This window comes from Oncorhynchus kisutch, linkage group LG29 (assembly GCF_002021735.2).
Source record: "Oncorhynchus kisutch isolate 150728-3 linkage group LG29, Okis_V2, whole genome shotgun sequence".
NCBI classification, from domain to species: Eukaryota; Metazoa; Chordata; class Actinopteri; order Salmoniformes; family Salmonidae; genus Oncorhynchus; species Oncorhynchus kisutch.
The window spans coordinates 10021679-10045156 of NC_034202.2; the positions used below are offsets into that span (position 1 = coordinate 10021679).

At 43.3% G+C, this 23478-nt stretch overlaps 3 protein-coding genes across 4 annotated transcripts in view; 1 reads left to right on the forward strand and 2 right to left on the reverse strand.

Annotated features, from left to right (window-relative positions):
* Nucleotides 1–1942: 1942 nt before the first annotated feature.
* On the reverse strand, nucleotides 1943–3668 carry pnx (posterior neuron-specific homeobox). Its single transcript, XM_020472355.2, has 2 exons — nucleotides 3270–3668; nucleotides 1943–2849 (listed from the first exon to the last, which is right to left on the reverse strand). The coding sequence occupies exons 1-2, from the start codon at nucleotides 3412–3414 to the stop codon at nucleotides 2332–2334; spliced, it is 663 nt and encodes a 220-aa protein (XP_020327944.1). The 5' UTR covers nucleotides 3415–3668; the 3' UTR covers nucleotides 1943–2331.
* Nucleotides 3669–6620: 2952 nt separating this feature from the next.
* LOC109880109 (set1/Ash2 histone methyltransferase complex subunit ASH2-like) lies at nucleotides 6621–20136 on the forward strand. 2 transcript variants are annotated; one of them, XM_020472353.2, is made up of 17 exons: nucleotides 6631–6729; nucleotides 8119–8185; nucleotides 8272–8417; nucleotides 8606–8694; nucleotides 8797–8891; nucleotides 9630–9725; nucleotides 9859–9954; nucleotides 10033–10108; nucleotides 10299–10316; nucleotides 10919–11018; nucleotides 11188–11405; nucleotides 15241–15408; nucleotides 15525–15718; nucleotides 15875–15967; nucleotides 16711–16809; nucleotides 17717–17776; nucleotides 17912–20136. In XM_020472353.2, exons 1-17 carry the CDS (start codon nucleotides 6671–6673, stop codon nucleotides 18017–18019), a joined length of 1782 nt encoding a protein of 593 aa, XP_020327942.1. In that variant the 5' UTR covers nucleotides 6631–6670; the 3' UTR covers nucleotides 18020–20136. The 2 variants fall into 2 exon arrangements, with proteins under 2 accessions (XP_020327943.1, XP_020327942.1); XM_020472354.2 differs by lacking the exon at nucleotides 10299–10316 and having other exon boundaries at nucleotides 6621–6729.
* A 557-nt stretch (nucleotides 20137–20693) lies between these two features.
* The window catches only part of LOC109880100 (G protein-coupled receptor kinase 5-like), a 37492-nt gene continuing 34707 nt past the window's right edge, over nucleotides 20694–23478 (reverse strand). The window contains exons 13-15 of the mRNA XM_031809146.1: nucleotides 21400–21537; nucleotides 21154–21291; nucleotides 20694–20998 (exon numbers count right to left, since the gene is read on the reverse strand). Coding sequence (XP_031665006.1) covers nucleotides 20849–20998; nucleotides 21154–21291; nucleotides 21400–21537 — 426 coding nt within the window. The 3' untranslated portion in view covers nucleotides 20694–20848. The remainder of the gene's footprint in view (nucleotides 20999–21153; nucleotides 21292–21399; nucleotides 21538–23478) is intronic.

Below are 23478 nucleotides of genomic sequence, written 5' to 3' on the forward strand. Positions count from 1 at the left end.
CATGCTCGGACTACTGAATCTAGGGGCCACTGAGTTACAGAGAGTTATTTCTCCTGTGAGAGTAATCGCAGTCAGATGTGCTGTGATGTCTAAGTGCTCAATTTCTAGGCCAGATGTGCTGGGATATCTACGTTCTCTATTTCTGGAGCAGTGAGTCAGACTGCAGAATGTCAGCAGGAGGACATTCCTTTGTATTGCCATGCATCAAAGAACACATCTGATCTGATGTACAAAGAAACGATAGAAGTCTGCTATTCACAGATCATCAGAAGTCAGTGAACATGAATAAAAATGCTATGAACTCTGGGAGGTAATCCAGCAGTGTATGTACTTAGCTCAACATACCTGGTTATCATATGTTGTACATTTGATCATGCATAAAAGTTATAAATGAATGGGTTGTGAATTCCTGTACAGTTTATGACTTGGTAGATACGTCTATGTTGAAGCCTCAAGGACGGGAAAATACCTTCCTCATTATTACTGTAGCATGTAACCAGTCACCCAATCAGTCATACTGATGTCTGCATTGTATCATCTGTATCTGTGTGTCTCATGGAAAATTGGCAGATTTATTTCCATAAGATCTCGTCTCTCTCTCTCCTGTTCACTTACACACATTTGGCCTTGCTGTTAGTGACTGTGATAGGCCTACAAAGGGTGACCTGATATTATTAACCGTGTGTGTGTGTGTGTTGTGCGTGCGTGCACTATTGGACTCAGTCTTATATTAGTCCCACAGTGACTGAGATCATTTCATGGAGAGAACCAGAGAACGCACCCTCCATTGTTAAAGACAGAGTCAGTGTTGACACTCTGCCCAACGGCTGTGTCCGATTATCAAAGCAAGGACAACGAGCTACGTTTAACCCAATGATGAGGACCATCCAATGACCCATATATTAGCCTGGGTACCAGTCTGTTTGTGCTATCATTCCACTCCTTGCCACTCTGTCACGTGAAACATGAATGATAGCACAAACAGACTGGTACCAGCTACCACATACAGTATATCAACAGAACCAACAAAGTATATACCCACGGAAATCAACCCAGAGATCAAATATCCTATCACAACCCATGTGGATGTTGTTCTTTAATTCTGGAAGAAAAAAATAGTTTGTTTCTTAAATGTAACAGAAATTCAAGTCGCCGTTTTCTCTCCGTTTGAGTTAACTATGTTCTCCCCGTTGTGCATTCTTCTGCGGTGGATCCATCTGGTTGTAATAGTGGTGCTGGAGGGGGTGCCTGGTGGTCAAGGAGGAGTTCTGCTTCTCTTAAAGATCTCCAGAACAAAACAATGTGCTTTAGTTCAGATGGCTGTACAGTGCTGTTTAATGGACAGAGATTACTACATGGAAAGATCGTCCATATAAAAGATCATAGGTTAATGTTCTGTCAGAGAGAGAGACCTCTCTATCTCAGTGGTTACAGAGCAGTGCCAACGAGTTCCCTTACAACTTGAAGTGCTCTCTAACTTGCGTCTCGGACTGTCTGTCCCCCCTTGGCTACATGACAAAGTACAAGGAAATCGCTGTGAAACAACCAAGCCAAAGAGCGATTTACAACCAATGGGTGTGTCTTATTTTTTGAGTGACACTTGGAAGTCACAGATTGCAGTGTTCGGAATTGCCATATTAGGGCTACCCTAAACATTTACAGCTGCTTCTCTTTGAGGATCCATATCAAGAAAACCTAAGAAGCATAAAAAGGGTTATTTACTAGCTGCGTCTCCTTAGTGATGATTCTGCTGGGGTTGGTGATTGTGAGGGAGGGGATCTAATAACCCGACGACAACACAAGAGCTGGTGGGTTGCACACTGATTGTATACCTTCCTCATCTGAGTGGTGCCGTCTCTCGTCTCAGAGACCAGGAAACCACTAGGAGGACTGGCGGCTATTACGATCATTTCCGTTCCATCTGTGCGTGTGTCTTTCTTGCATAATAAAATGCAGGATTGATTGACTTATTTTATTTGGAAGAACACTCGTGGTACAGTACAAAAATATTTCATGCTCATGGAAATGTATCAAGATAAGTTCCATCCTTTGAAACAGTAAGAAAGATAAAGCCCATCAGTCAACATGTCACAGTGATAATCCTTTGGCACATTACAGGATAGCTTGGCTAGTTTTCCCACTGGCTTTCAAACAGCACATAAATAGTAACTCATTTATAAATACTTACATTCATTTACAGTGGACTATAGTATATTGCACAAATACATTTAGGATAGGGCAGGTTACAGTATCTAAACTGTGAACGCCGACTTCAATCTCCTTACAAAACACCAACGTTAGCTCTAACAAACAGGCTACATCCTTTCTCATTTAATACGGACGACGGTGGTATTGTGGAACGAGGAAGCAGGGTGGCGTGAATAGTTGAATCTGTGGTCCCTGGTGACAACGTATAGTGTTGTACAGTGGCCGGGTTGTAGGATAGACAGGAGGCGGTGAGGGGTATCCGACCCCACACTGGAGCTGCTCTTCAGGCACCCCTTTCCCCTCACACTCTTTCTTCCACTTGGTGCGTCGGTTCTGGAACCAGATCTTCACCTGTGTCTCAGTGAGACAGAGTGTCGAAGCAACAGCGTAGCGCTCAAAGACAGACAGGTAGCGGCTGCTATGGAAACTATGTTCTAGAATGCGTAGTTGGTCCAGGGTGAACGCTGTCCGGACCCGCCGCAACTTGCCCTTTGACCTCTCCGGGCAATGGCATGCAGATGCAGGACGGGCCTCGCTCGCTACCGGCGACATTGCTGATTCCACTGTGGTGGAGCATTCACTGGCTGCTGGACCACTTGGGAACTCTACTCTGGATTGGTGTTCAGTAATGGCTGCCCCACCTGAATAGAAAATAGTGAGTTTAAAGCAGGAACTCATCCATTCTTTAAAATAAAATGAAAATTAATTTTAAAAAATTATAAAAATCAGCAGTTATGATGATATTAATTGAATGCTGATGAAGAAATAACCTTTTCATTAAAGTTTGTCATTATGATACTAGTCTGAGGCTGGGCCAATAATAAATAAACCAACACTGACCTCTCCTGGGATGAAACTAATACTACCGCATCTAAACGTAGGAGGACACTCTTATTAAACTAAACTTCTGCATAAAACCTATACCTCAGTCCAAGGATCATATTTATAAAAAAGCAACAGCTCACGAGTAAGTAAATAGCTTCGAAGCCATTCATGTATTTGTAAAGCTTTAAAGCCCGTTAAGCTTTCAAAATATATAGATCGAATAACAGAAATCTCACCTGTGGTCCCTCTCGCTGCGTCAATCTGAATTGAACCATGGTTTGGATGAGTAATGCTTGGTCTCCCAGTGAATTTAGACGGATCCAGGATGTCTGCCACATAGAAAGAGGTTCTGCTGACCTGCAGCAACTTGTCTGGCTGCATTTCTATTTTTAGTTCTGTAAAATTGGACGAAAAGGCACGTTGTTCGCTGAAGACCGTGACAGAGAACGACCACTACACACGTATCGTATATCCACCTCGCTTCCCTGTGATCTGATGCATGTGGCCCTTACGCCACATCTATTTATACAGGTCAAGAACACGCCCATCACAAGCATAACATTTACATTTCCAAAACAGTAAAGGCCCACAATGACAAGTCACTGCGCAATGCAAGACAAAACACGCGCTCCTTCTTTCTGCGTGCCTAATTTGGCGCGCGCCACACACGCGCACACACACACACACACGAAATCGACCTCGTGCGCGGAAGAAGGAACCCCCGCGCGGGTACTTTAAAATGCTAATGTCCGCGCTCAGCTAGCTGGGTTACTTATTGCAGGGCATCTGGTTAAAATGTGCCCCTTTCTTTACAACCGTGTTCCTGTTTTGTTGTTTGAGTTGTCGTTATTTGCAATTGTGTGATTTTACGCTGGTAGGACACGTAAACGCGGGTTGTAATGCTAATTAATCGACTCTACTCAGAGGGATTTGTAGGCAAAATTCTGCTGCTTCACTTGTGCACGAATATCAATAGGGGCATTTGGGTTTTTTATTGAATGTGGTTAAAGTGTATAGCTTTGTAGTCAGTCTAATCACACAAAGTACTTCGCTATAATTAGAGGGCCACACAATTAGAACTAACAAGATTATGAGTGCCCATCTGCCTGTTCAACAGGGGGAAACGAGACTCCGATTTTTATCATTGGGAAGCATGTTGTGCCCGTTTTGTTCATGTATTTCCACTGTAGTCATGAAATGCTACTGTTAGAAAGTTAGTTTAAAACCCCCTTGATATTGGTTCTTCAAATGCTCTTCATTGGTGTACAGTTTCTCCAACGTTTCCAAATACACCTGCTGGGGTGGAAGTGGGAACCTATTGCTATCTGACTGTGGACTGTTATAGATTACAGTTCAAACCAGTCAACAAACGTCTATACACAAATCTCTTGGTCTCTTTCATGTCAACCAAACCCGAGATGAGAGCAACATCAGCCACAGAGCGTAATATGACCACAGAGAGATCCACCTGGAAGTTTGTACTGTATGATAATCAAGCCCACTGATAAGTGCAACCTTTTTTTAGGTGGTGCAGTCTACTGGTCCTCCAAATAACTGTAGGGCCAACTATACATTCTTTGCAGCCTACATGTTGTATATCTGCATCCTCTATCAGGAATGGTCTATAATTGCACCAAGCGCTTTTAAGCCTTAGTAATAGTCCTGTCCTTAGCTGTACAGTAGTAATATGACCTCTACTGATCTGTAGTCTCCAGGGAATGAGTAAAGGGAAAGAGGGGGGGGGGTTGAGGCTCCAACTGAAGAGTGGTCCGTAGGGGTATATGAGGGGGTTAAATGACCTGACCCCTTGGAGCAGGCCATGTCGTAAAGGTGGGGTAGCAGGATGGCATCTGCCAGCGTTCTTCCAGCAGTGACCCCTACAGAGCGGCTGGTATTGAGGGGAGAAGAGAGGCCGGCCCACCGGGACAATTAGCAGATGTCACCAGTGGGCCTGACCCTCCCTGACCCATGCCTTTGTCCAGCAGGACCAGAGGAGTCCAGGGGGGGGGGGCATTTATGAAATGTGTGGTGAAGAGCGTCAAACTTATCAACCCACACCAAGCACTGGCTTACCCAGGGTCGAAGAAAGAGTCCTAAGTACTATTGCATCAACTTTATTCTATATTCTTGACATAATCTTGACTTAAAAAGTGAGTGTATTTACCTTACACTTTACATGACCTTCCATATTGCTAAAAATCTAATAAAACGTGTATCTGATCTAAATCTGACAGAGAGGGGTGAGAAGGAGGTGAGGATAAGGGGGGGGGGGGGGGGCAAGAAGAAAACTGTGGAAGAGGCAGAGATTTTCTAGATTATACAGTATACTTTTTAACTTTAACCAGGCCCAGGTCTATCCTTTGTGTCTATTAGTAAAGCCTAAATAAAGGTTGAACTTACCCATCAACATTGTGGGTAGATATCATGCATTGTGGGTAGATATCATGCATTGTGGGTAGATATCATAAGCTATACCGATGGTAGAGCCTACAGTGGGTGAAATAATGAACTAGTATCCATCTGTATCGCTCTCCTTTGGTGAAATGTATGTATCCTGACAGTCATGGTGTAATTGAGAATTGAATGGGCTTACAGGGGGTACCCCATTCATAACTACCCCTCACCCCTCTCCTCCTTACCCCCCTTCGACCTGCCTCTCTCCACTCTACTTCACAGATGGGCTCCGCTACAATAAGAGAGCGAAAAGGAGGAGAACCTACAAATAGGTCATCTCCTTAACAACAGTTAAAAGCACTTCTAACCACACTCAGGGGTGCTCTTAGCATTCCACAGCAGTAGGATTCCTTTATGGTCTATCTATCTGCCACACTTTTGGACACACGCCTATGGGGTATAATGGTGCCTTTCTGTCGTCATGGTAAAGCCGGAGGAAACTGCCAATAAATATCAGAATGGCATTATAGCATTGATGGTGGTAATAAATGTGTTTTAGACATGTTTAACCACACATTAGGAAGGGGTTTGTCTGTGGTCATAAATGTAAGCTTATGTGTTCAAACAAGAAATTGCTATTTCATTTATAGGATGTGGGTTTTGCCTAAAAAACATGTTCTACAACAGGCGTGGGCAATTCCAGTCCCCGAGGGCCTGATTGGTGTTACATTTTTGCCCCAGCCACAGCTAACACCCGACTCCAATAATCAGCTAATCATGATCTTCAGTTTAGAATGCAATTTGATTAATCAGCTGTGTTTCTGTTCTACAATAATGCTGCACTCAGAGAATGTTTTTCTATACGGACCATCCTCGCTGAGAAAAGTCTAAGTGAAAACCTTGGGACGTTCACCTCTGACCCAATTTAAGTTGAAATGCAAAACGGGTTATGGTATGGTATGATTGATATAAAGGTTAAGGTTATGGTTAGGCAAGGGTTTGGGTTTAAGGTAGGGATTCCATTTAGCAAATACCATCCCGAGCAGTGCGACACAATTTCATGGCACACTCACAAAAGTTTCTACTTAATTGTCAATGATATAGGATCATAATTCCCCTACCCCAATGTATGTATAATGTTTACATGCGAAAAGCTGAAACTGACTCCAGATCAGCGCTTGGCGTCTAGCGTCAGTTTACACCAAAACGTCTCGCGAGAGGTCATATTTCATAGATTTGAAACATGGCGTCGGAAGGAGAAGCGGGTAGTGCTTCTGTTGTTGAACCAGATAATGGAGACTGGTAAGTCTCCGTTAAAACAGGGAAAGGGCAGTCGTTTTGTTTGTTGTTTAAGTGTGATGCTAGATAACCAGATAAATATTGCTCAACAAGCTAGACCGCTGATGTTAGCTAACTAAACTGAAGCTAGCTGGCTAGCAAGCTAACAACCCTTAGACGCCTCATTCAAATGCCCAACTTGTAAGCTAACTTGCAACAAACTAACTAAAGCATGAAAGAACAGGTTCGTTTCCTTGTCGAATATTTACTTCTAAATAAATATCTAGCATGAATCCTGCAGAACCTAGCTAACTAGCAAACCAAGTGAAAATAGCTAGCTCAGGTCCGGGGAGTTACGTGCGGCTTGCGGATGCTGAGCGAAGGCTGAAGGTTCAGCAGCGGGGCTCTGCATCTTTCTCTATTATACTTTCGTTACTCATAAAAGTAAAGATGTTACTATAGTGCTGAATAACCATTGACTGTGTGCACAAGCTGTCATTTATCCAAAATACGAAATAAACGAGTTTTGAGCGCTTTATCCCAGCTGGCAGCATTGGTATTTTATTAGGAGCCCTAATACTAGTTGTTGCGAAAGCCGCAGCTAGTCGTACTGTGGTCCACACAGAACATGACACAATACAGAACATTAATAGACAAGAACAGTTCAAGGACATAACTACATACATACACAAAATATCTAGGGCAAATATGGGACAGGTCTTGTGCTGTGAGGTGTTGTTTTATCTGTTTTTAAAAAAAAAAACAGATTTGCTGTTTATTTGAGCAATATGAGATAGGAGTGCCATGCAATAATACTGTACGCTTTCTTGCATTTGTTTTGGATTTGGGGACTATGAAAAGACCCCTGGTGGCATGTCTGGGGTGGTATGTGTGTGTCAGCTGTGCATAAGTTGACGACGCAAATCATTTTGAATTTTCACATGGTTTCTTATAAAAAGTGACGCAGTCAGTTTCTCAACTCTTAGCCAAGAGACTGTCATGTATAGTATTTATATTAGCCCTCTGATTACAATGATGCACCGCTCTGTTCTGGGCCAGCTGCAACTTAACTAGGTCTTTCTTAGCACCACTTGACCACATGGCTGGACAATAATCAAGAGAAGACAAAACTAAAGCCTGCAGGACTTGCTTTGTGGAGTGTGGTGTCAAAAAAGCAGAACATCTCTTTATTACGGACAGACCTCTCCCCATCTTTACAACCATTGAATCTATGTTTTGACTTTGACAGTTTACAATCTAAGGTAACGCTAAGTCATTTAGTCTCAACTTGTTCAACAGCCACACCATTCATTACCAGATTCAGCTAAGGTCTAGAGTTTAGGGAATTATTTGTATCAAATACATAGCTGAAGCTAAGCTAATGTTCATGTTGATATATTTGTTTACTTTCAGTGATGCTGGATTTGGGGACCTGACAGGCAACATGGACACTGAGTCATCAAATGGCAAAGAGGCCATGGTATTACACCTCTTATACAGCAGTTCTCTGGGCATCCCTGTTCTCAGACAGACAGTAGCTAACCCTTTTTCCTGTGTTCTCCTCAGGACACGGGTGGTGAGGGTTTGGAGGCGGCGGACACCCAGACAGGTTCTGGGGACGAGGAAAGCGGCAGGCACCAGGGAGAGGTGGAGCTGCAGTGTGCTCTCTGTATGAAGTGGTTCACAGCCGACACCTTCAGCATCGACACCGCGTACGTCTGACTCACTGAGTAACTCATTCTCTCTCTTTTCATGGAGGCCTCTGGCCAACTGATTATAAGACTAAGCTTGTTAGACTTTTTAAAATTGCTCCCTGTAGCTCGACTAACCAGGTACTGGCTGAGATGAACATATAAGGATCAAGGTTTTTTGATGAGTCTTTCTCCCTCTCTCTCTCCAGGACTTGTTTGCCTTTCATGACCAACTATGTGTTCCATTGTAACGTGTGTCATCACAGCGGCAACACCTACTTCCTCAGGAAACAAGCCAGTAGGTGTTCTCAGTCACTTCCGTGTGCATGTGTGAGCTTTGGGATTATTGATGGTCTGTTATCGATTGATTGTACTGATTGAGTGTCGCTGTGTGTTCCAGACCTGAAGGAGATGTGTCTGACTGCCCTGGCTAACCTCACATGGAGGTCCAGGACTCAGGAAGAGCACCCCAAGACGATGTTCTCCAAAGACAAGGTTAGTCCTCTCAACAGTCCCTACATTATCCACTTTGAAAGCCAATGTGATCTTTTGAAAATGCTTGATACTACATGTCACGCCAAGATACGACACAGTCTTTTGCGTATGTTTTTCCATTCTCTACACCTGCTTAACCTCTCTGGGATATGTGGGACGGTAGCGTCCCACCTTGCCAACAGCCAGTGAAATTGCGAGGGCGCCAAATTCAAAACAACAGAAATCCCATTATTAAAATTCCTCAAACATACAAGTATTTTACACCATTTTTAAGATAAACTTGTTGTAAATCCAGCCACAGTGTACGATTTCAAAAAGGCTTTACGACGAAAGCACACCAAACGATTGTTAAGTCAGTACCTTGTCACAGAAAACACAGCCATTTTTCCAGCCAAAGAGGGGAGTCACAAAAAGCAGAAATATAGATCAAATTAATCACTAACCTTTGATGATCTTCATCAGATGACACTCAGGACTTCATGTTACACAATACATGTATGTTTTGTTCGATAAAGCTCATATTTATATCCAAAAATCTCAGTTTAAATTGGCGCGTTATGTTCAGTAGTTCTAAAACATCCAGTGATTTTGCAGAGCCACATCAATTTACAGAAATACTCATAATAAACATTGATAAAAGATACAAGTGTTATGCATGGAATTTTAGATCCACTTCTCCTTAAAGACTCTGGATGTGTTTTGTTAGTGTTTTCCTGTATTCCCCTTCTCTCCTTGCAGGACATCATCCCGTTCATTGATAAATACTGGGAGTGTATGACCACCCGACAGAGACCTGGAAAGCTCACCTGGCCCAACAACATAGTCAAAGCCATGGTGATTCTATGAGCAACCACCGACTTACACAAGTGCACCAAACTGTACACGTCACACCAAATGATCACTGTTGAAAAAGTAGCCGGACTTTCTCTTTAGAATCATGTCTTTACTTGATTTGACTGTGTTTCAGAGTAAAGAGCGGGATGTGTTTTTGGTGAAGGAGCATCCAGACCCAGGCAGTAAGGACCCAGAGGAGGACTACCCCAAGTTTGGCCTGCTGGACCAGGTAGGAAAACACAACACACACACACACACAGACACACACACACAGTGAGGCTGACTGTTGGTTGGTTTTTCATCTCAGGATCTGGGAAACATTGGACCATCTTACGACAACCAGAAACAGACCACCGCTGCTCCCACTCCTGGAGGGCTCAACGGTAAGCTCAAAACATACCAACACACTTGCTAAACACATCAACACAAATTCGCACCAAACACACAACACATGTCACACACACTTTGATAACTAATTCCATGAAAAACTGTGTCACAGATTATAATTCCACACTAAAGCCCTAAGGGGTTCCTCTGTTATAAATGCTCTCGACATGCTGTGTTGCGTTCCAGGTGGACCTTGTTTCTCAGGTGAATATGATGTGGTGGTTTGGTATCTACCTCTGAGCTCTGTGTTTTGTGCAATCACAACTTTCCGGTTAGAGGTTGCCATAGGCACAGATCTAGGATCAGCGTACCCCCTCCCCCATTCCTTAGCGAAACAACGAAGGGGCAAAATGCAATCTGACCTTAGATCAGCGTCAATGGGCAACTTCACCCTGCTCCAATGGAAACCCCGTCCCTCACCTGCTCTGCGCTTATGCTTGGTGCCCTGAAGCTTTTACCCTTTTGATCTGGCTTTTGATTAGTGGACTGATTGAATGATTTAATTTCCTCTGGCCTTCTGCTCCTGAGTTCCCGGGCTTCATCCCAATGCTCTGGAAAAGCCTTGTCTTCCTTTCCGTACCCAGTGGTGAGTGCTAAAGGACAGACCAAAGGAGGCTGTTACTGTTGGGATGCAGCCGTGAAGTGGTGTGAAATAATCCCCTGGCTTCCTCTGTGTGGCTGCTACTCTCCTTTCACCCTAATATGTGGTGTCCCTCCCTGCTCAATCCATGCTTGTGCCTCTTCGGTGACTTTTTGCTGAAAGTGTGTGCGTTCTATATTGTAACTTGTGTATTTGTCGTGTGAAGGTGGTCTGGCCCCCGGCCCAGGGAAGGGTAGGGGAGCCAAGCGTAAGCAGCAGCAGCAACAGGAGGGAGCTACAGCCGGAGCAGCCAAGAGAACACGCAGGTACAACACAGACTGAAACATATGTAGGATGTATTATAATATGCAATCAATGCAACTCTCCTCTCTGTTATTCTCCTTCTCTTTCCCTCCACCTCATTTCTCTTTCTATCCCACATGCACACAATCCTGTTCTTTCTCTCATTCTTTCCTCTCTCCTTCCCCTCTGTAGTGACCCTCTGTTTTCGGCCCAGCGTCTACCCCCCCATGGTTACCCCCTGGAGCACCCCTTCAACAAAGATGGCTACCGCTATATCCTAGCAGAGCCGGACCCCCATGCCCCCGACCCAGAGAAACTAGAGCTGGACTGCTGGGCTGGGAAACCCATCCCCGGAGACCTCTACAGAGCCTGTCTCTACGAGAGAGTACTGCTAGCCCTGCACGACAGAGGTACACACACCCAGGAAACCCTACTGTAATGTAGTAGAGATGGGCTTCTTCTTATTAGCCTTACCCAGTAATGTCTTTCACCTTCTCTGAGAATACTGTGTGTGTGTGGGCGTCTTTGTGCTTGTGTGTCTGTTATTTCAATTTTACGATACTGATACCGTGTGTGTGTGTGTGTGTGTGTGTGTGTGTGTATATACAGTTAAAGTCGGAAGTTTACATACTTAGTTTGGAATCATTAAAACTAGTTTTTCAACCACTCCACAAATTTCTTGTTAACAAACTATAGTTTTTTTACTTTGTGCATCACACACACAATTTCTCCAACAATTGTTAACAGACAGATTATTTAACTTATAATTCACTGAATCATAATTCCAGTGGGTCAGAAGTTTACATACACTAAGTTGACTGTGCCTTTAAACAGCTTGTAAAATTCCAGAAAATGATGTCATGGCTTTAGAAGCTTCTGATAGGCTAATTGTAGGTGTACCTGTGGATGTATTTCAAGGCCTACCTTCAAACTCAGTGCCTCTTTGCTTGCCATCATGTAAAAATCTAAAGAAATCAGCCAAGACCTCAGAAAAATATTGTAGACCTCCACAAGTCTGGTTCATCCTTGGGAGCAATTTCCAAACGCCTGAAGGTACCACGTATATTTATACAAACAATAGTATGCAAGTATAAATACCATGGGACCACGCAGCCATCATACCGCTCAGGAAGGAGACGCGTTCTGTCTCCTAGAGATGAACGTACTTTGGTGCGAACAGTGCAAATCTATCCCAGAACAACAGCAAAGGACCTTGTGAAGATGCTGGAGGAAGCAGGTTCAAAAGTACCTATATCCACAGTAAAACGAGTCCTATATCGACATAACCTGAAAGGCCGCTCCGCAAGGAAGAAGCCACTGCTCCAAAACCGACATAAAAAAGCCAGACTACGGTTTGCAACTACACATGGGGACAAAGATGGTACTTTTTGGTGAAATGTCCTCGTCTGATGAATCAAAAATGGCCATAATGACCACCGTTATGTCTGGAGGAAAAAGGGGGAGGCCAAAGAACACCATCCCAACAGTGAAGCACGGGGGTGGCAGTATCATGTTGTGGGGGTGCTTTGCTGCAGGAGGGGCTGGTGCACTTCACAAAATAGATGGCATCATGAGGGAGGACAATTATGTGAATATATTAAAGCAACTTCTAAAGACATCAAACAGGAAGTTAAAGATTGGTCGCAAATGGGTCTTCCAAATGGCCCCAAGCATACTCCCAAAGTTGTGGCAAAATGGCTTAAGGACAACAAAGTCATGGTATTGGAGTGGCCATCACAAAGCCCTGACCTCAACCCTATAGAAAATGTGTGGGTTGAACTGAAAAAGCATGTGTGAGCAAGGAGGCCTACAAACCTGACTTAGTTACACCAGCTCTGTCAGGAGGAATGGGCTAAAATTCACCCAACTTATTGTGGGAAGCTTGTGGAAGGCTACCCAAAATGTTTGACCGAAGTTTAACAATTTAAAGGCAATGCTACCAAATACCCACTGAGTGTATGTAAACTTCTGACCCACTGGGAAAGTGATGAAAGAAAAATAAGCTGAAATAAATCATTCTCTCTACTATTATTCGGACATTTCACATTCTTAAAATAAAGTGGTGAACCTAACTGACCTAAGACAGGGAATTTTAACTGATTAAATGTCAGTAATTGTAAAAAACTGAGATTAAATGTATTTGGCTAAGGTGTATGTAAACTTCCGACTTCAACTGTACATGCGTATAAAATATTGTTGATACAATAGATGTTCAGGACGAAACCTTAAAATGTATGATCAAGGAAAACAAAACCTGTATGTGAATATTCTAAGTTATTATATTTCAGTAATCACTTACATTTTGTTCAATATGGGAAAAATAATACATTTCCCAGAATGCATTCGTTTAACCCTCAAGTTGACCCTGAGGCCTTACATTTAGTTTCCAAACAAATACAATGGTTGGTGGAAATATAATTGGCTATTATGTTTCAAAGAGCATATGAACATTTTTTATAGAGAAAAGTTATATATTCTTTGCTATCTGGAAGTGTGACCTGTCAGATTCAATAAATGTATTTGTATTTGGCTACGGTGTATGTAAACTTCTGGCTTCAACCGTGTGTTTGTATATATACAGTGGGGCAAAAAAGTATTTAGTCAGCCACCAATTGTGCAAGTTCTCCCACTTAAAAGATGAGAGAGGCCTGTAATTTTCATCATAGGTACACTTCAACTATGACAGACAAAATTAGAAAAAAATATCCAGAAAATCACATTGTAGGATTTTTTATGAATTGCAAATTATGGTGGAAAATAAGTATTTGGTCACCTACAAACAAGCAAGATTTCTGGCTCTCACAGACCTGTAACTTCTTCTTTAAGAGGCTCCTCTGTCCTCCACTTGTTACCTGGTATTAATGGCACCTGTTTGAACTTGTTATCAGTATAAAAGACACCTGTCCACAACCTCAAACAGTCACACTCCAAACTCCACTATGGCCAAGACTAAAGAGCTGTCAAAGGACACCAGAAACAAAATTGTAGAACTGCACCAGGCTGGGAAGACTGAATCTGCAATAGATAAGCAGCTTGGTTTGAAGAAATCAACTTTGGGAGCAATTAATAGGAAATGGAAGACATACAAGACCACTGATAATCTCCCTCGATCTGGGGCTCCACGCAAGATCTCACCCCGTGGGGTCAAAATGATCACAAGAACGGGGAGCAAAAATCCCAGAACCACACGGGGGGACCTAGTGAATGACCTGCAGAGAGCTGGGACCAAAGTAACAAAGCCTACCATCAGTAACACACTACGCCGCCAGGGACTCAAATCCTGCAGTGCCAGACGTGTCCCCCTGCTTAAGCCAGTACATGTCCAGGCCCGTCTGAAGTTTTCTAGAGAGCATTTGGATGATCCAGAAGGAGATTGGGAGAATGTCATATGGTCAGATGAAACCAAAATATAACTTTTTGGTAAAAACTCAACCCGTTGTGTTTGGAGGACAAAGAATGCTGAGTTGCATCCAAAGAACACCATACCTACTGTGAAGCATGCGGGTGGAAACATCCTGCTTTGGGGCTGTTTTTCTGCAAAGGGACCAGAACGACTGATCCGTGTAAAGGAAAGAATGAATGGGGCCATGTATCGTGAGATTTTGAGTGAAAACCTCCTTCCATCAGAAAGGGCTTTGAAGATGAAACGTGGCTGGGTCTTTCAGCATGACAATGATCCCTAACACACCGCCCGGGCAACGAAGGAGTGGCTTCGTAAGAAGCATTTCAAGGTCCTGAAGTGGCCTAGCCAGTCTCCAGATCTCAATCCCATAGAAAATCTTTGGAGGGAGTTGAAAGTCTGTGTTGCCCAGCAACAGCCCCAAAATATCACTGCTCTAGAGGAGATCTGCATAAGGAATGGACCAAAATACCAGCAACAGTGTGTGAAAACCTTGTGAAGACTTAAAGAAAACGTTTGACCTCTGTCATTGCCAACAAAGGGTATATAACAAAGTATTGAGAAACTTTTGTTATTGACCAAATACTTATTTTCCACCATAATTTGCAAATAAATTCAAATGTATTATCTGTGTAATATATATATATTAGCGTGTTTTTTTTTCTTTGACTTCGTATTGATTCAATGTTTTTATTAAGAATCTATTCTGGATTTGACAGTTTTCCATTTCTTTACATTGAATACTGCGTCGAGGAAGAGCTTGCAAGTAAGCATTTCACTGTTCTTTTCACACCTGCTGTATTCTGTGCACATGACAAACGTTGATTTGAGTTGTCTGTATGCAGCCCCCCAGCTGAAGATCTCAGATGACCGTCTGACCGTGACAGGGGAGAAGGGTTACTCCATGGTCCGAGCCTCCCACGGTGTCAGGAAAGGATCTTGGTACTTTGAGGTCTCCATCGATGAGATGCCCCCGGACACCGCAGCCAGACTGGGCTGGTCTCAGCCCCTAGGTAGATACTGCAGAGACACACACTCACACATACTGAGAGACAGGTACAAACTCCGCAGCTACATCTAGTTGATACCACACGTTAAAACATGTCCTGTCTCCCTGTGTGTGTTGTAGGTAACCTGCAGGCCCCTCTGGGATATGATAAGTTCAGCTACTCGTGGCGCAGTAAGAAAGGGACACGCTTCCACCAGTCTGTGGGGAAACACTACTCCTCAGGCTACGGACAAGGAGACACTCTGGGCTTCTTCGTAGAACTGCCGGACGGCACTGAGACAGCCAAGGCACTGCCTGACACGTACAAAGACAAGGTACTTTAATTATTATTATTTTTCAAATACTATAGTTGATAAATGACTAACTGAGAATCAATAAAATATCTGAATTATGATGAGCAAATAGCAGACATCCACTCTCTGTTTTTATGAGACTTGACTGCTCATCCCTTTGTGTTTGTGTTCACTCAGGCGCTGATTAAGTTTAAGAGCTATCTGTACTTTGAGGAGAAGGACTATGTGGACAAGGCAGAGAAGAGCCTGAAGACTGTTACCCCCAGCAGGGTGAGGCTCCAGCATAGAACTCCAACCAATAGCTCAGACATTAAAATCAATGGAACACATAGCTAGAACCAGTAGATCATTCAAAGCAGTGGAACGCATAGCTAGAACCAGTAGATCAGTGGAATGCCTAACTAGAACTAGAAGATCATTCAAAGCAGTGGAACGCATTGCTAGAACCAGTAGATCATTCAAAGCAGTGGAACGCATAGCTAGAACCAGTAGATCATTCAAAGCAGTGGAACGCATAGCTAGAACCAGTAGACAATTCAGAGCAGTGGAACGCATAACTAGAACCAGAGGATCATTCCAAGCAGTGGAACGCATAACTAGAACCAGTCGATCATTCAGACCAGTGGAATGCATAACTAGAACCAGTCGATAATTCAGAGCAGTGGAACGCATAACTAGAACCAGAGGATCATTCAGAGCAGTGGAACACATAGTTAGAACCAGTCGATCATTCAGAGCAGTGGAACGCATAACTAGAACCAGAGGATCATTCAGAGCAGTGGAACGCATAACTAGAACCAGTAGATCATTCCGAGCAGTGGAACGCATAACTAGAACCAGTAGATAATTCAGAGCAGTGGCAACCAGAGGCCATATTGGATGTACCATTTGGAATGTTGATGAATTTGGATAATCTCAATCTATTTTTATTGTCAATATCATACGTTTGTTGACAGTAGATATAGCAATTGGCTTTTCCATTTGTTGAAATCTCTGTTCTTCCCTCTTTCTAGATGCTGTTCTATAAGAATGGGGTGAACCAGGGTCAGGCCTATGAGAACCTGTTTGAGGGGCTTTACTTCCCTGCCATCTCTCTCTACAGGGGCTGCACGGTTAGTGCTGTGTGTGTGTCTGTTTGAAGGGTTCTATTTTCTCTCTCCATCTGCAGCAGCCTTTCTTAAAGTATGGGTCGTGACCCACGGACCTGTTAATGGTGGGTCGCGACGTGTCAGAGTAAATGTGTAATTATTTCATTAATTACTGAAATTGATTTGGCAACGTGCATTTGCTCTCTCCGTTCAGTTTGCTCTCTGCTTAGCAGCAGCCTCTGCTCAGTTTGGCAGCTGCGGAAGTGTGAGAGGGAGATGCCCGTGTGCTTCGCGGTTTACCAGATCTTTTTTCTGCAGTTTTCTTTAAGATCACTCGGCGACCCCACACGATGCAGCGCTGTCGTTCAAGTCACCGACTTGTTATTCCCACTCGCCATCACTCACCGCTATCATCAAATGGACTCATGCTAGCCACAAGTTCTGACCTCAGAATAGACATGCTGTCATTAGGACTGTGTGTTTTCTGGTCTACATCTGTGTGATGTGATCAATCTGTTTATTCCAGTTCAGAATGTAAATGATTTATTGTATTTTAACAGCAACAGTTCCAACCTAGACAGATATTTACGAGTGTTTTTTTTTATGGGGGAGAATAAACATGAATATATATTTATATGGATATTACATTTCATTGTTATTTGTTTTTGTCTCTATTGCATTTGTTTTAGGCATAAGGGCAATGAAATGTACCGACATTTATGTGTAGTTGCATATTGTCCTAAGCTTGGGTCCCAGGAAAAACACTGAATTTCTCATTTGTGTTCCAGGCTGAAAACGTTTAAGAACCCCTGCCCTACAGCACTAGAAATAATTCAATGCCCCAAAGTTTTGTGCTCTGATATAGCCAAGTATCTACTTCAGGGATTCCCATTTGAATCACATTATGTTGATTGTACCTCCTTTCTCCCAGGTGTCCGTTAACTTTGGACCACATTTCAAACACCCTCCAAAGGACATCAAGTACCAGCCAGTGAGTACACAGACGTGCATGCTTTAACATTTTTTGATTAGACGAGCAATAGAGGTACAGTACTTGGGAGTTTTGACGTAACTTGAGGTTGTAGATGGGATTAATTGGTGTACGTTTGTGTGTGTCCCCTCCCAGATGAGTGACATGGGCTGGGGAGCAGTGATCGAACACACGTTGGCTGACATGCTGTACCACGTAGAGACGGACGTGGACGGACGACGTAGCCCGCCCTGGGAAGGATAAACGCACGCGCACACCAGAGCTCAACACACAGACGGCCAGTTGAGTGTTTGGACAAAGGCACGGAGGAGTCCATTCCAGCAGATATAGGTGGGCTGATGTCGACCTGAACACTGACACACTGTACTCTCTTTGTACTCTCTCACTGTACTCTTTAAACATTACCTTCATTAGTAACTTTGAAAAAATCCTAATGGATAAGATGTGTGTGTGATCTGAAATAGGGAGACTTTGATGTCAGTTGACTGATTTTTATGTGTGTCTGAACATAAAACTCTTAGCTTATGAAGCACATCCAGGTGTTTCAGCATTGTAAATTCATGTACTAGTATGCATAAACAGTTAAAGGGAAGTGTAAAAAAAAAAATTTTGACTTCATATTCATCTCCAGCATCATCCCAACATATGTGAAAATGGCGCGTTTCTGTTTTGTAGTAAAAAAGATAGAGAACCTTAAGTGTTTCTAATGACATCATCGGTGTGCATCATGTGATTTTTAACCAATTACGAGTAGGCATTGCCTACTAATTGGAAACACTTATCTTCCTCTTTTACTATAAAACATAACACGCCAGTTTCACATATGTTGGCGTGGAGATGATGAATGTGAAGTTAAAATTGTGAAATGTCCTTCAAAAGGAAGGAACAAATCTGTACATTGTTTTGACCCAACTAAGTTTCAATTTAATATATCTAACGTTTGTCAGCACCCCAAGTAGTCTTATTGACAGAGGTTCTATCTTCAAATGAACGTCGTAAAATACTATATATAGACAAAAGTATGTGGACACCCCTTCAAACTAGTGGATTCAGCCACACCTGTGTTTCAGCCACACCTGTTGCTGACAGGTGTATAAAATCGAGCGCACAGCCATGCAATCTCCATAGACAAAAATTGGCAGTAGAATGACCTTACTGAAGAGCTCAGGGACTTTCAACGTGGCACCGTCATAGGATGCCACCTCCAACAAGTCAGTTTGTCAAATTTCTGCCCTGCTAGAGCTGCCCCGGTCAACTGTAAGGGCTGTTATTGGGAAGTGGAAATGTCTAGGAGCGTTGAGCAATAACGAAGTATGAGGCTCAGCTGCGAAGTGGTAGGCCACACAAGCTCACAGAATGGGACCACGAGGGCTGAAGGGTGTAGTGTGTTATCTGTCATTGGTTGCAACACTCACTACCGCATTCCAAACTGGCTCTGGAAGCAACGTCAGCACAAGAACTGTTTGTCGGGAGTGTCATGAAATGGGTTTCCATGGCCGAGCAGCCACACACAAGCCTAAGATCACAATGCGCAATGCCAAGCGTCGACTGGAGTGGTGTAAAGCTCGCCACCATTGGACTCTGGAGCAGTGGAAACTCGTTCTCTGGAGGGATGAATCACGCTTCAGTATTTGGCAGTCCGACGGACGAATCTGGGTTTGGCGAATGCCAGGAGAACGCTACCTGCCACAATGTGTAGTGCCAACTATAAAATTTGGTGGAGATGGAATAATGGTATGGGGATGTTTTTCATGGTTAGGACTAGGCCCCTTAGTTCCAGTGAAGGGAAATCTTAACGCTACAGCATACAATGACATTCTAGATGATTCTGTGCTTCCTCCTTTGTGGCAACAGTTTGGGGAAGGCCCTTTCCTGTTTCAGCATGACAATGCTCCCCTGCACAAGGTGAGGTCCATACAGAAATGGTTTGTTGAGATCGGTGTGGAAGAACTTGACTTGACTGCACAGAGCCCTGACCTCAATCCCATCGAACACCTTTGGGATTAATTGGAACGCCGACTGCGAGCCAGGCCTAATCGCCCAACATCAGTGCCTGACCTCACTAATACTCTTGTGGCTGAATGGAAGCAAGTTTCCAACATCTAGTGGAAAGCCTTCACAGAAGAGTGGAGGCTGTTATAGCAGCAAAGGGGGGACCAACACCATATTAATGTCCATGATTTTGGAATGAGATGTTTGACGGGCAGGTGTCCACATACTTTTGGCCATGTAGTGTAGCTACTAGCTGGTCTCGTAGATGTAAAATCGAATTGTTTTACCAAGTAGTTTGGTCTTTTTTTTTACAATGTTATTTTGTTTTACATTCATACTGGTTTTAATAAAGTGAAGATTTTTGGAAAGATTTGTTTTCAGGCTCTTTATTCTGAGGTTACATACAAAACACAGGTAGGTACAAAATCAAAACACTGTCTTTGCTGAGGTTTCCCTTTGATCATTCTAAATGAGTGTTTTACAGAAATAAGACCGCCTCTCCTCAGTATGATAGTTTGGGGATGGTCCCTTTGGCCTGTGCTGGTGAATGATAGATGGTATGGCCCGAGTGTGTGACAGAGACATTAAAGACATCTCTTAAATAAAGCCCTGTCCTATCACTTCATCTTTAAAGTGTGCGCTCTTTAAGTGCTGGAGAGAAAGTGAGAACATCTGGCCACAGATTCTTGTTCTTCTTTGGCTGTGTTTGGGTTGTTGATTTGCAGAAGGCGGCAGGGTAGCCTAGTGGTTAAAGCTTTGGACTAGTAACCAAAAGGTTGCAATCCCAGAGCTGACAAGGTACAAATCTGTCGTTCTGCCCCTGAACAAGTTAACCCACTGTTCCTAGGCCGTCATTGAAAATAAGAATTTGTTCTTAACTGACTTGCCTAGTTAAATAAAGGTAACATACATAAAACATTTTTTAAAGTACTAACGGTTTGATCTGTGTATTGATCAGTGTGCTGAGTGATCATCAACACCAACAAATCATTTTACTCTACACCGGGTAAGCTGATTGAGGGAATGTTCTCATTTACAACTAATGTTGCAGTGGTGAGAGGGTTTGAGGAAGCCCATCTATCAACAGGTGTGTGTCTTGTGGAAGATGCGGTCCAGCAGTCTACGTTTATGTTTCTCTGGGGCAGGATTCTGGCCCCAGTCCAGGTCAGGGGGTCTAGAACCCTGAGGGCCAAACACATTCAGCTCCTTGAAACAACCCATCTCTATCATCTATAGAGAGAGACGGGGGAGAAAGGCGAGTGATCTCTATTAGCCTATGACGTAACCATACCTAACCTTATGTTCAAATTTCAAAGAGGATAAATTGCATTGAATTGAACAAAACGTAAACTAAATCAAAGGTAATCTGCTGCAGTTGACTTTACCTCTGTCTGCCAGGGTATGGCCACGCAGCCTGTGTTAAACTTGGTGTAGAAGTTGTCGTCTGTCCTCTCCAAAATGACTCCTTTTACTGTGGAGAACTCATCAATGTCCTGCACATCCTTGCAGTACACCGCCCTGGGCTGGACAGAGGGAGGGAAGGATGGGGATGATGACATGCCTTCATTAGGGTTAATGCTATAGTTGGGGGTTAACAAGTAGAGGTTAGTGGGTACAGATAGGGTATGTACATTCGGTTTGAAGGGTGGCTCAATGACTCCGGCGTCCAGCCTCCTGAAGTTGATGGTGCTGAAGAAGGAATGGGACTTGACCCCTTCCACCCCACACCTTCGACACCCTAACCTCTGTCTCGGGTCTTTGGTCAACAGCTGAGAGAGCGGTGGGGGGTGAAAGAGAAAGATTAGTGAGAGAGAGAAAAGCATCGATGCAGTTCTAATATAGAACTACAGTGCCTTGCGAAAGTATTCGGCCCCCTTGAACTTTGCGACCTTTCGCCACATTTCAGGCTTCAAACATAAAGATATAAAACTGTGTTTTTTTGTGAAGAATCAACAACAAGTGGGACACAATCATGAAGTGGAACGACATTTATTGTATATTTCAAACCTTTTTAACAAATCAAAAACTGAAAAGTGGGCGTGCAAAATTATTCAGCCCCTTTACTTTCAGTGCAGCAAACTCTCCAGAAGTTCAGTGAGGATCTCTGAATGATCCAATGTTGACCTAAATGACTAATGATGATAAATACAATCCACCTGTGTGTAATCAAGTCTCCGTATAAATGCACCTGCACTGTGATAGTCTCAGAGGTCCGTTAAAAGCGCAGAGAGCATCATGAAGAACAAGGAACACACCAGGCAGGTCCGAGATACTGTTGTGAAGAAGTTTAAAGCCGGATTTGGATACAAAAAGATTTCCCAAGCTTTAAACATCCCAAGGAGCACTGTGCAAGCGATAATATTGAAATGGAAGGAGTATCAGACCACTGCAAATCTACCAAGACCTGGCCGTCCCTCTAAACTTTCAGCTCATACAAGGAGAAGACTGATCAGAGATGCAGCCAACAGGCCCCTGATCACTCTGGATGAACTGCAGAGATCTACAGCTGAGGTGGGAGACTCTGTCCATAGGACAACAATCAGTCGTATATTGCACAAATCTGGCCTTTATGGAAGAGTGGCAAGAAGAAAGCCATTTCTTAAAGATATCCATAAAAAGTGTCGTTTAAAGTTTACCACAAGCCACCTGGGAGACACACCAAACATGTGGAAGAAGGTGCTCTGGTCAGATGAAACCAAAATTGAACTTTTTGGCAACAATGCAAAACGTTATGTTTGGCGTAAAAGCAACACAGCTCATCACCCTGAACACATCATCCCCACTGTCAAACATGGTGGTGGCAGCATCATGGTTTGGCCCTGCTTTTCTTCAGCAGGGACAGGGAAGATGGTTAAAATTGATGGGAAGATAGATGGAGCCAAATACAGGACCATTCTGGAAGAAAACCTGATGGAGTCTGCAAAAGACCTGAGACTGGGACGGAGATTTGTCTTCCAACAAGACAATGATCCAAAACATAAAGCAAAATCTACAATGGAATGGTTCAAAAATAAACATATCCAGGTGTTAGAATGGCCAAGTCAAAGTCCAGACCTGATTCCAATCGAGAATCTGTGGAAAGAACTGAAAACTGCTGTTCACAAATGCTCTCCATCCAACCTCACTGAGCTCGAGCTGTTTTGCAAGGAGGAATGGGAAAAAATTTCAGTCTCTCGATGTGCAAAACTGATAGAGACATACCCCAAGCGACTTACAGCTGTAATCACAGCAAAAGGTGGCGCTACAAAGTATTAACTTAAGGGGGCTGAATAATTTTGCACGCCCAATTTTTCAGTTTTGATTTGTTACAAAGGTTTGAAATAACCAATAAATGTCGTTCCACTTCATGATTGTGTCCCACTTGTTGTTGATTCTTCACAAAAAAATACAGTTTTATATCTTTATGTTTGAAGCCTGAAATGTGGCAAAAGGTCGCAAAGTTCAAGGGGGCCGAATACTTTCGCAAGGCACTGTATAGGTAACTGCTAAAATAAAGGAAACACTTGAGTATATTGAAAGCAGGTGCTTCCACACGTGGTCCCTGACCCATGCTTTGGGTCATGTATATAAATGCCCAGTTGTCCATTATAAGAGATCTTAGTGACTTTCAAAGGAGCATTAATTAAAGGTTGTCTCTGTCACCAGATCTTATCCCAATAACACTTATGGGAGATTCTGGAGTGGTGCCTGAGACAGTGTTTTCCACCACT

Bases quoted from the DNA above. Each gene is read 5' to 3' on its own strand.
- pnx (XM_020472355.2), bottom strand. From the start codon at position 3,414: ATGCAGCCAGACAAGTTGCTGCAGGTCAGCAGAACCTCTTTCTATGTG. The intron at 2,850-3,269 runs GTGAGATTTCTG...TTTTCTATTCAG, and splicing joins CGCAGCGAGAGGGACCACAG to GTGGGGCAGCCATTACTGAA.
- LOC109880109 (XM_020472353.2), top strand. From the start codon at position 6,671: ATGGCGTCGGAAGGAGAAGCGGGTAGTGCTTCTGTTGTTGAACCAGAT. The intron at 6,730-8,118 runs GTAAGTCTCCGT...GTTTACTTTCAG, and splicing joins GAACCAGATAATGGAGACTG to TGATGCTGGATTTGGGGACC. The intron at 8,186-8,271 runs GTATTACACCTC...TGTTCTCCTCAG, and splicing joins CAAATGGCAAAGAGGCCATG to GACACGGGTGGTGAGGGTTT.